At 36.3% G+C, this 12999-nt stretch overlaps 1 protein-coding gene across 1 annotated transcript in view; it reads left to right on the forward strand.

Annotated features, from left to right (window-relative positions):
• The window catches only part of c23h8orf34 (chromosome 23 C8orf34 homolog), a 119643-nt gene that overhangs the window by 33739 nt on the left and 72905 nt on the right, over positions 1 to 12999 (forward strand). Inside the window, exon 7 of the mRNA XM_067378734.1 lies at positions 11543 to 11709. Coding sequence (XP_067234835.1) covers positions 11543 to 11709 — 167 coding nt within the window. The remainder of the gene's footprint in view (positions 1 to 11542; positions 11710 to 12999) is intronic.

Consider the following 12999-nt stretch of genomic DNA (forward strand, 5'->3'; position numbering starts at 1 on the left):
CACATAACACAGCTATATCTTTAAAACAGCAATTGCAGCTCCTCGACCCTTTAAAGACGTTACCAGGGTGATTTTAATTGGCAAGTGTTTGAGTGGAGGGCAGAGGCTGGCCGCAGAGAATGCGGCTAATTAGAAAGGATCAGATATTAAATAATAAATCATATTCAGAATCCGGCTGACAGAAAAGACTTCATTCCATTAAAATATTCTCTCACTTGATTACAGTAAATTATGGAGCTTCGGTCGATATTGCAGACGTCCCCAGTGTACATAGCTGTACAAAAGCTGCCAGAGACTTTCATTACAGAGAACGAAGGCAATGGGCTGCTGTGATCTCTAGCCTTTGTCCTCATCAATGTGAATGAATCATTACAAGAGTAAACACATTCTCCTCTAACATTGTTCTCCTACTGTTTATAACAGATATTTAGACATTTGAAGGTACGGCAGTTTATTATAGTTGATGCTAATTAATATTAGTTTTTATAACAAAAGATTGAGTAGTAAATAGATTTTTATTGAAAATACTGTATGTATTAAGGCGTCATGAAGGGATAGGGTTAGGGTGGCATATTAGAATAGATGTGGCCTTTATTAATGTAGCAATTGAGAAAATTAATGAAACTTTCGTTAACAGTTCTTTATTTGTGCTATTTATTCAACTGTAACTTTTGATTAATTTAATGTGTACTTGCTGAATAAAAGTATTACTTTCTTTAAAAAAGTCCTTGCTAAATAAAAGTATTATTTTCTTTAAAAAAGTCTTACTGAGCCCAAGCTTTTGAACAGAAGTTGTCATGTATTGTGAAGTACAAGTCTTGGAGTACTAGGGATATTTAAGTCTCAAAAGTTTAACCGTTAAATGCATACCTCGGGTCTTTAGTGACCATTCACTACCCTCCTCCTCGTTCATTTTTTAAAGTTAGACATCAACCTTCTTGGTATTCCTAAATCAATTAATCATAAAGAATATAACAAGAAAAAAAAACATAAAATTATAAAAGAATGCCTATTTTTGTATTCATTTTTTGTAAAAATTGTATAGGGTCGCAAACGACCCGAGGTATGTATGAGTGTACGTATATTTTTTCTGCACAACAATAATTGAATCTTAGATGACGGAATAAGTGCAATTCACCTTTATTCTACAAGGTGGCAGTGTCTGATACACAATGCTGAAGTGACGACTCATTCAAACAGAAAACGAAATAATAAGAAAAACATGAAATGGCTCAGCTATTTACTGCAGAGCAAGTACTGAACGCATCAAACATGACTGTAACTGTTACTGGATAGATCTGGTGAAGCTGTTAGCGATCAAAATATTGATTTTGAAGATGTTGAAAATTATATAGTTTTGAGAATACGTTTGAGATCGCGAACGGGCTCATATTCGTGACCTTAAACATAAAACTAGCCCATTATTTGCTGAATTTACTGGGAAATGAGCTCTGACGAGGACAGTGATGATGGCATAAAACATCTGCTCAAACGGAGCCCTTTCAAGCTCCAAAAGGTAACAAAATATGCTTTATTTTATTCTTCTGTAATTGTTACTCTAATATCAGAGGAGTTTTATATTATTGTAACAGGGAGAGATTTTCCGTGTTAGATATAGATCCGGGTCGATAAAGACCCGAATATGTAAGAATGATTGGCGACACAGTCATGCATTTAAGGGTTAACATGTTGCATCAATGTAGTGTATATAATTTTCAAAGAGGCACTCCAACATGACCATAGAACAAATGACTCTTATGAAAATCATTCTTTTTAGTGAATCAAAAGCATTCTACATAACCAGTGTAGTCTGATTCCCGAAAAAATTACTTTTATGAACAAGTGTTTTTTAGTGAACCAAAAACATACGGAGTGATCAGTGTACTTCTATTCCTGAGCAAAGGACTCTTATGAACTGAATGTTTTTAGTGAATCAAAGACATACAGCACAATCAGTGTAGCTAGACTCCTGAATGAATGACTCTAATGAGTTGGTTCATTTCAAGGCCATAATCATATCTTATACATTGGGGGGACCAATATTTTTATTTTTATAAAGCATAATGAAACAGAACAGTGAAGGAAATTAGTTCTAATTCTAGTTGGTAAATAATCATTCTGGAATTAAATAATAGTGGTCTAGTAATAGAATTTTTGTTTACCGTTTCAAAGGTTCTGGGTTTGAATCTGCCCCTGTATAGTTTTTTTTTTTTTATCCTCATTAAAATCAAAGATGTTCATCAATGATTGTATATCACGAGCTGGGACACATTTGTGTGCATTTCGTGATTTCACCGGACAGAATAGTCTCCGCAATGGAATTAAGCGATTTACGCATTTGTCTGTGTGAAGAAGCCAAAAGAGAATGTAAACTCCACCTACTTTGATTTGATTGGCCATCTCGAACATTTTGACATTGATGAGCGCTGTTAGACCGCTGAGGCAGACCAGACTAAAAATGATTTAAACTTTAAATTTTTAAACCTTTTGTCATCCTAACATACAAAGTGCTGTGTAATGAAGTACAGCAGAGCAGTGCAAGAACAAGGACAATTTTGGCCATTTCTAATTATTGGGGGAGAGACTTGTCCCCCTCAATGTCTATGGTGGTTACGGCCCTAGTTAATTTTAATGACTAAACAAACAAACAAACAAACAAAAACATACAGCACAACCAGTGTCCGACTCCAGATCAAATGACTCTTATGATTCAGTTCTTTTTTGATAAATAAAAAACATACAGCATGATCAGTGTACTTTGATTCCTAAGAAAATGTCTCTTATGAGCTGGTTCTTTTTAGTGATTAAAAAACATACAGCGCCACTAGTATAGTGTGACTCCCAAACGAATTACTCTTATGAACCATTTTATTTAGTGAATCTAAAACATACAGCACAACCACTGTTTTTTTTTAGTGAATCAGAAACATAGAGCTCAAACATTGTAGTCTGATCTCGCAACGAATGACTCTTCTCAACCCATTCTTTTTAGAGAATCAATCACATACAGCTAACATTTAATTGTGAGACTTAAGTCAGTGTAATTACTGACTGGTTGTTCATATGACATTGCAGTTTTGGATTGAATTTAATATAAACGCATTATAATAACAGCCCTTGTTCAAACCTTGCTATGTCATTCAAGGCATGAATCTGCAGATCTAAAACCCCATGAGTAGGGGATACGAATCTTCCCAATAGCCCTGCACACGTGCTGAAACACAGCATGGCTGTTTTCAACACCTGTTCTGTAATTTGACATAGAGGAAGAAAACGGCAGCTGCTCTTTATAATGACCACCGCCTTTCCTCTTCTAGAACAAAATGCTGTTTTTTTTCCCTTAAAACCTCACCCTAGAACAGCAAAGCTCTCCTTAGCTGTCAGTCTTCAGGGTGCTGCAGACAGACGGTGAAGGACGTCTGGGAAAGTGTTGAGGCTGCTGGGAAATTAGAGGAGGCAGAGGTGGATGCAGGAAAGGGTTATTGTGACTGATTTTGGAGATGATAAAGCCCTAGTGTGGCTTTATCCCATTCCTTTTACATACAGGCAACATTTTATAAAGCGTAACCCCCTCGTTCTCTCTTTTCTCCCCTCCTCCCTTTCCATTTCCATCGAACTCCTACGCTCCACGTCTCTTCTTTCCTCACATTCATAAACATCCCCATCAACCCACTCTTACTGCAGGATTCCAGCTGAAGACATGCTCAGATGTACAGTATACTCAGCTGAGAGCGTTTGACACTTTAACGACCCTAATGTGCCTGCTTTAGTTTTGATTAAGGGCTGGTCGATCCTGGGACTGTTCTTGTGGTGACATCAGACTTTTAGTGTTATAATGACCTTATTTGCAGCGGCTCCAGAATGATTAGTCATTTGGCAATTACAGCTCAGGTGACTGACTCAAGAAAAAAAAAAAAAAAGAAAGACAGCAGAACTGAGCATGGATAATTTATAGGGATTTTGATTCATCTGAGTGTCTTTACTCGTTTGATTCTATTTACCAAGAGGACTAGTTGAGATTATTTTTTATTTTATTTTATTTTTTTTATAGTTTACTATACATCATTACGCCAGTAGGTGGCAACCAGTATCTTTTTGAGCATTTGAGAGTCATTCAGTATGGACAACAATATATATAATAACAATATTACAGTTTTTTCGACTGCTTACACACAAAATGTTTACTTGTCAGTCACACAATTTCTGAAACCTGACACTCAAATATCAGAACCACACACCTAATCTACAAAACCATACACTAATTCTCGGCCTTCGATTTCATTTTCAATTTTAATAAAACACTTTTTGCAAAATACGACACACAATTCTCTATGTAACACACAAAAATCGAACAGGAAGTATCTTGATTTCCTTTACAAACACAAACATTGTTTCTGTCCAACTACACATGCACTTTGGTTCTGCGTAATACTGTATTTACAACCACAAATGCTTATAATAAAAAATTAATAGTTTGGTTTCAATATTGCTTTCATGTTTACTGTGAATTTTTCAACAACTCTCTGCCAATTACTTTCGATCTTGTACAGGAGCTCATGAAAGAAGAGCTTTAGGTTTTGAATAACTGTGTGTATATGATATATCCAAAAATAGAATATTATGGCAAAGGTGATTGCAACGTAAAACAAATGTTTGCTTTTGAGATGTATTTGGGTCCCACTTTATATTAAGTGGGCTTGACTACTATGTACTTATATCAAAAAATAAGTACAATGTACTTATTGGGTTCATATTGAATTGCAAAACACTTTTGCTGCTATTGAGGTGGATATGGGTAAGGTTAGGGAAAGCTTTGGTGGTATGGGTAGGTTTAAGGGTTGGGGTAAGGTGTAAGGTTATGGGTCAACAGTGTAATTACAAATGTAATTATAGAAATTAATTACAGATGTAATTACATGCAGGTGTTTTTAAAATATGAGTACAATGTAAAAACATGTATGTACACAATGAGTGCATTGTATAAAATGATTAATTTAAATGTAAGTACATAGTAGTTAAGGCCACTTAATATAAAGTGGGACCCTTGGATTTGTGTGTAAAGTTTTGAAAAAAAAAAGAGGCAAAGTTTTGAAAGCAATTGAAAAAAACTGTAAGCTGATTAAGACAATACGAAACTGCCATGTAAACAGCAATTTATGATTATCATAATCTGGCTGAAGTCATACTCGAAGTAAATAAATAGAAGTGAGACATGGAGTATTCCTATTTTAGTCCTAATTTTACACCTATTTTTAAAGTGATCTTTAATCACTTCAATCGCAACTATTAACGTTGCGTGGGAGTTTTCGCCAGTGGTCAACCGTTTGACAGCAAACAAGAGAGCAAGCTTCAAGCAAGAAGGCACAAATCAAATTCCTCTCACCTCATCTCATCTGTCATCCAGTACCTCCGAGTTTGTCGTGATGGCATGAATGAAATGTTGCCGAATGAAAGTACAGAGGAGGCCTGTTGCTGGAGAATTTGTATCCGCTGTCGTGTATTTGCACGTATAGCATGACAAATAATTAACTGCACTTGAAGCTTTCTTAAAATTAAAAATGAAACACTCAAAACCATATATGGTAGGTAACGTTACCCTAACAAAGACAAACTGTATGTTGATACGTGAAATTCTGGAGGGAACGTCGGACGGCGTGGCATGGGGATGTAATGACGTGCCAATTATCAATCTATGTTTTATAACATGTAAAATGGGAACATGAAGGGAACATTCTAAAAGCAACTCAAACACCATAATGCTATTTGATGTATTTTGACTTATTTATACTGTTAAAGAGTTGGATTCTCATGCTAAACATGGCCAAAGTTTCAAAACATGAGTTGGACGTATGACGGAGTATTTCTGTACCAAAAATACTCTTCCAAATCCTCATGAACTTAGTGGTCTTTTATCAGGTATGTGTCTGTATAACATCAGAATGGTCGGAATTCCTTGTACGGGCACTTCTTCCGGAAGAGTGCGCGTGCACACGTTGACCAGAGCGAGAGAGCAAGAGCACGCCCATCAACGCGCGTTCGGTCATCGCGCTGCACAGGTCACAGGACTTCATGAAATCAACAAAGTCACCAAAGAAGTGAGTTTTTGGTTGTGAGGGAAAGATAACCTTGCTTCCCAAAGAACCCATCATTAAGTGGAGCTGAGAGTTTTGTGCTCACGCATTACATTGATGCGCCCTCGATATTTGTTATTAAAATAACCATAGAAACTGATAGTTGCAATCACCTTTTTATTGGTAAAAATGAATGGAGAATATCTTGTGTTTTTCCGTGGCTGCTCAAGCCCGCAGGTGGTGAGTAAAACCGCTTCAGATGTCTGTTTTGTTGGCAGTAGGCGCCTAAGTGCATATATTGTAAACAACACGAACATAGTGAATTCATAAATTCATTATTCATCATTCGCTATACGCTATATTCATTATAGTGATACAAAAGTTATCCAGAGGTAATGCGATGGTGTGTTGTGTTATTTAAATACATTTGTTTAGTTGACCATTGATAGCTTGCAGACGATCGCTAAGCAAAAGCTGCGCGTGCTCGTCACTTTTTAGCTCCGCTCACACGGCACGCCTCCAGGCGCTCGGCTGTTTTCGGAAAGACTCGGTATAGTGTATATATCTTTTATAAATATGATAAAACTAAAGACTTTTTGGAGATATGAAGGATGCACTACTACTCTATAGGTACTCAAGATTAACATAAGATTGGCAGAAACTCTGTGTGATACCCCCTCTTTAATCAAAATATTGTTTTATTCAGAATAAGGTCAATAATTAGATTACTGCAGTCTGTGTAAACGTACTCATTGAATCATTTAATCAGTTAATGACCAAAGCACCATAAGACCACTAAATTTATTCTCAATTATTCATCTGGTAACTCTCGGAATCTACCAGAATTATCAGTGTCAATCCTAAAATAAATATATTTTAAAATATTATGAATAGTATTTTTATTATAAATACCATCCTCTGACCCTAGACCAGTAACTCCTATTACTATGAGACCAATATGCAATAATATGAGAACTTTTTGACAGAGCAGCCTGCTAATTTAACTCCTATATTACCACTTAAGACTGTATTTAGGCATTTCAAATCTAGGCATGATTAAAAATAAAAATAAATGTATTTATGTATGTATGTATGTTTGTTTGTAGGGTAGCCTGCTTTAAGCCTTGGAGAAAAGGTAAGACAGACCGCCTTACGTATTCAACTTATGAAGAAAGTGTAACGCGTCTAACGCCTCTCGGAGTTCAAAACGCTTACGCTACGTCCTACGCCTTCCATATTCAACTTACGAAAAAAACTGATGCGACATAGATATTTTACTTTATAACTTGTTAAATATGGATATTTTTCTTACACGCATGCATCACTTCACTTTAGTTTAGAAGGCCTTTATTAACCACCTGGAGCCACGTGGAGTATGTTTATGATGGATGGAAGCACTTTCTACAGCTTTATACTCATTGCCCCCATTCACTGCCATTATAAAGCTTAGACACATCAGGTTATTCATTAATATAACTCCGATTGTGTTCATCAGAAAGAAAAAAGTCATATACACCTAGGATGGCTTTTAATTTTAAACTGAACTAATCCTTCAAAACCTGGTTAGGAAAATTAGATTTTGCAGTCTTTGCTTCTCTTATGTAGATAAAGCAGGTAGCCATTATATATGCAAATACAAGAGAGGTGGCAGAGAGTTCACTGCTAATGAGCATTGTGTGTCAATGCCATCTGTAAAAGCTGCATCTACTAAACCACCAGCTGACCTACGATCAGTGAATCTGCGCACACCACACATCTGACTAATTACATAACACTTCTCAAATAATTCGTACTTGAAACACAGATTTGCTGTGTGTATTTTAAGGCCTGAGGTTTCTGCCAGCAGCCAAGAATGACATAGGTCATCCTCTTTATACTGACCTATATGCAGTGTTTTGTTTGGTTAACCTTTCCAGATCACCATCCATCTTTCCTCCATTCCTTTTAGATGGCCTTCACATTTACAGCCAGTTGCGTCCCTTGTGGTCTGTGTAATTTCAAGCTATTTACATCACGGTTATTCCATATTACTTCATTCTTAGTTTTGGTTTTGTGGTCTTGTTTTTCTTTTTTTGGGGCAGTGAATGCTTTTGTGGATACAGTATGTTCTGCCAGGTGGACGCTGTGGAGAGTTTCTCATCCCACAGGAACGCAGCAACAGTACAACTTTAGTTTTGTCTAACAAGGCTATACAGGGCCATACCAACCCATGCAAGGCTATAGACAGGCTTACATCTTTTTAACTAATTGCATTCATCTGAAGCAATATGTTCTTACTTACATTTTATTTTAGTAGCACAGCCTCAGATTCATTGTTTAAAACAGTGTGATGATTTGAACCCTGGTCAGGCCCCATCTGAGAGACAAGCACTTCTGCATGACAGGAGCAGAAATTAGTAAATTGAATGTTTCCATTTATGCAGCTTGTTCGTAAATCATTATTTGTATTAGATGTGCTTCACTGCCCTCTGTTTATCATATTTCCCTTCACTAGAACAAGACACTTATTAAGCAAATTGTCAGAATTAATTAGGTCACTAATTCTACCTCTATGTAATTAAGCCAAACTGAGCTGTAACATTTGTATTTATTTGAAACACTGCCCGGTAGATGTATGTTAGACTGAGATATTGTGTTCTGAATGCTATTGTGAAAATAATTTTATTTTTTGCTCATCTCATTTTTTTCCCCCATCAACACGTCCTTTTAGTGGCTCCTTAGGTTTTAGGTTTATACAAAAGGTAAAAAAATGGAACTTTGACATAACATAAGTAAGTATGAAAGATTTATTTTGATTTTTGAGTCACTAATCAAGCACACATGGCCTCTGCAATTCCCGATTTCTCTCAAAATGGGGAAAAGAGGTGTCAGTCAACAAATGACAAAACAAAGTAACTTGCGTTGCTTATTTGAAAATGTACCTCAGATATTTTATTGTAAATTTAAAAGGAATGCATTACTAGTTACTTGAAAAAGTAATATGATTATGTAACTCGTCACCCCCAAAACTGCTAATCATACTTTGTATTGGAATAAATTGACTTTTAGATGCCACTGTATAAAGTATCATGGTCCTGAATGATTACCAATTTACTATATTCATATACCATGGTATTTACACAGTACACCAAGAACCTTAAAAATGTCCACAAAAACACTAGCTGTTTTTGAAGCTGTGTTTATTGAGCCATATTGCTTATGTAGGAATTTCAGATTCAAATCTGGCTTGTATTGCCTCAATCCCAGTCACCCCACTTCTCTACTGTGAAAAAGAGCAAAAAGCTTTATTAACATGCAAGTGCAGAATACAGTCATAATGAAAACCGTATCCATACTATGTTTCTTGCTGCGTTTCATGCAGTTGGTGTCAACTGGTGTTCATATGAATGTTTATGAGCACTGGGACATGTACCTCAGCATTGCTGATGCTGTAGTATGCTACAGGAGAGCTGGGAATTGGCTGAGTGATGCCCAGTTAGGAAAAGGGCTAAATGATCCATAGTAGAGGGATGTGCAGTTAACATAGCCATTAGCATAGTAATGTTCAGCTCAGGAAATTAAAATAGCACCTTAACCTTTCGATTATCTGTGAATAATGTCATTCTAATAAGATAACAATCAAATGAAACCCCTGCAGACTATTTTTGTCACTATTTATCAGTGAGACATGGGAATAATTTTGCCAGTATCGACATGTGACAAACCACATATGTTCATTATTCATTCAATTTATTTCTCCATCAGTTCGCTCAAAATGGAATATTTGATCTGGTATTTTTGGCCCAGAACTGAACCCTATTTTTAATGTGTTAAAGATTTGTAATATAGATAAAACTAACATTATCAAATATTTTAGTAATCTAAAGAAGCTTTTTCTACTATAAGGAACCTGGATGCCCTGGAAAACCCACGCCACCAGATGTTTTGACTATGTTGTCGCTTTCTGAGAAAAGGTGGAAAATGGTGGCCTAAGCGGCTACAACTTGCCATAAGAACAAGTCAGAGACGATAATGTACCTAATACATAATTGACTCTCGTAAGCATAGATTCAGGAACTTGACAGGTATCTATCTTCTCATTGTTTAAAAGATTAAGGAAATTAACAAAGTTTGATAAAATGTTTAATTTTCCAATAAAAATTATACATGGTTTGTTACATTTAATTGCCCTATAGCAAATTTTGACTCCTGTAAAGAACCTTCATTTTTGTATGGTACAGTACAGTGTACAGTGCAGTACATAGAATATTTCAGGTAGAACTTAATTGTGGAAGAAAGGCTGGTGGTTGCTCTTGAAAGAATGCTTATCTTATTCAAGACCTGAAGTTTTAATAGAAAGTCAACATGACATAAGTGGATTATTTTCTATTTTTTACTAGCATTTTTTGACAATTTGATGTATTTAAAAAACTTAACTTAAATAGTAAATATTATTACTTAAAATATTATTAACAAGCTAAAAAAATACATGAATCTACAGGTCGGAACTGTGGCCTAGCCATAGTGCTTGGTTGTGAAATTCATGTTTGAATCTGGCATGCATTGTTTATAATAATATTATTCTCACACTCTACAGTCTCTGTTAGTTCAAATGAGCAAAAAGCCTTAAAATTATTACCATAAACACAGAACCTTGACACTTACAATGTGTTTTAGATCAGTGGCTCTCAACCATTTTCAATCCTTTGTCCACAACAATAGTTCTGTTTCCTCCTGACTGCCAGAGGCGGTTCTTAAGTACTAGTAGATTTTCACAGCACCACCTAAGTCAAGATAATATACCAACAAAGTCTTGTAGTGAATGTAGGCTTAGCCTCCAGGATAATAGCCACATTAGGACAGCCTTCAGTCTCTTTTGCTTTCTCACCTGACAGAGATAATATAATTGGATAGGATTATTTTGTTGACATTTGGTGAGTTTTTCTTTTATTTGTTAAATTTTACATTCTGTCTATAACGCTTCTCGTGTGTCTCTGTGGCTAGTGTTTACCACACTGATACGCTGATGGTCTCCCGCTAATTTTATGATTTCTATGTTGATTTTGTAAAGACTGCACATTGTTGCAATCCGACAGCCAGTTGTCAAGTTTGGAAATATTTTTGTCATTTTTCTGTGAGCTAACCTTTCTTTGTGACACTAACCTTTTGGTTCTATCCTATTGTATTCTGTTATTGAAGTGTTCATGGCTCACGTTTCTATTGCCACTGAATTCCCAATGACATGTGAGCTATGTCCTACTCTTCTCCCTGTTCATCCTGTCTCACCAAGTTAGACCCAAAATCCATGCTAAAGCATGGGGAAGCACTTACACCCCTCCATATGGACTTGGAAATGTTTGAAATGCGTTGCCCTCACCGTTGGAAGTTTGCTGAGGCCCCCTAGTGGGCCCTGGCCACATTGTTGAGAACCACTGTTCTAGATGCTAAAAACTATATTCAGAAGAGTTTCTTCTCTTTCTCTTTGTCTGCAGCTTGAAAATGGAGACTAAGGGTAAAGGACTAAAACAGCAGCAACAGAATCACAAGAAACTTCTGGCAGCCATGTTGTCTCAGGACTCGTTTGACTCCATGCCTGATTCGGCCCCCTCAGTCACTGAAGACGAGATGGAAGATGAGGATGATGCCATGGAGCTGCTAGGTAATGAGAAAATACACACACACACAGATATCAAAATATCACGCTCTCTCTTTTCTTCACTTATTCCTCCTCATAACCACATAATCTACAGCAATCATATTCTCATGCATTACCAAACAGAGTTACGTGTTTGGTCTTATATTACCACTGATTTTGAAGCATCATTTACAGTCTAAATTGTGCCCTGAATGCTTTTTGATTGTGGAAGCACATTCAGTATCATCTAAAGTGTAGGCATATATATATATATATATATATATATATATATATAATATACACACAGTTACTAACAAAATTTCATACTTTCATTATGAGAGAATATACATGTAGTCCAATATAATAATATATAATCATGTTTTTGAGTGACATTTGTGAATATTTTTTGAATTAGTAATATGGCAAACATTTAAAAACAGGGTGTCATTCACTAAAAGTTGGGCATTGAAAAAAAAATTTGCACAAAAGATTTAACTGTGTACAAATAAAAATGTGTATACATGCTGATAAATCTTCATTATTCTACTGTACTATATTCTACTATACTGCACAGTATCAGTATCAGTATTGTTATTGTTAAAAACAGTATTTAGTTCAGTTAGTTGCAAAGGCAACATTTCTAATTATTCATTTTTTAAGTACTAAAATGACTAAAACTAAAAAAGAAATAAAATACGTTAAAATACATTAAAGCTAAATAGTGTTTTAGTTTGGCTTTCCCTGTTTCTGTTTGCCTGAGCTCTAATTCCTTGTTTGTTTCTATGGTTTCTGATTGTTTCTGTTCATTAGCTCTCCCTGTGTATTTAAACCCTGAGTTCGGTCAGTTCATTGTTCAGTTCCGTATTTGTATTACGTGGTTGTTTGGTTATATTCCCTGAGTGTTCTAAGGATCTTTATTGAAGTCTGTTTATTTTGCTACTCCATCTTTGTGCACTTTAATACAACCACTAACTGTTACAGAACACCAAACGAACCCAAAGATTTTTTCGGCTGGACTTACCAGCAGTCCACCTGCTCTGCTTAGAGCACAAAGAGCAAACCCTTGAGGACCACACAAGGAAACTTCACTCGCTTTGTGTTTTTTACTACACCAGCCTCAGCGAGCAATCCAAGTCACGCCTGCCAAGTGATTGTCCTCCATCTGCTCTTTAAAGGAGGACATCACCAGCCCCACTCCATCTCCAGAGTCAAGCTAGCCGCCTCCCACACCCTACATGGAGCCTATGCCAGAGCCCACCGCAGACAAAGAGCCAGAGCCAGTGCCAGAGACGCCTGTGCCGATCATCACCCTGG

This window comes from Chanodichthys erythropterus, chromosome 23 (assembly GCF_024489055.1).
Source record: "Chanodichthys erythropterus isolate Z2021 chromosome 23, ASM2448905v1, whole genome shotgun sequence".
Taxonomy (NCBI): domain Eukaryota; kingdom Metazoa; phylum Chordata; class Actinopteri; order Cypriniformes; family Xenocyprididae; genus Chanodichthys; species Chanodichthys erythropterus.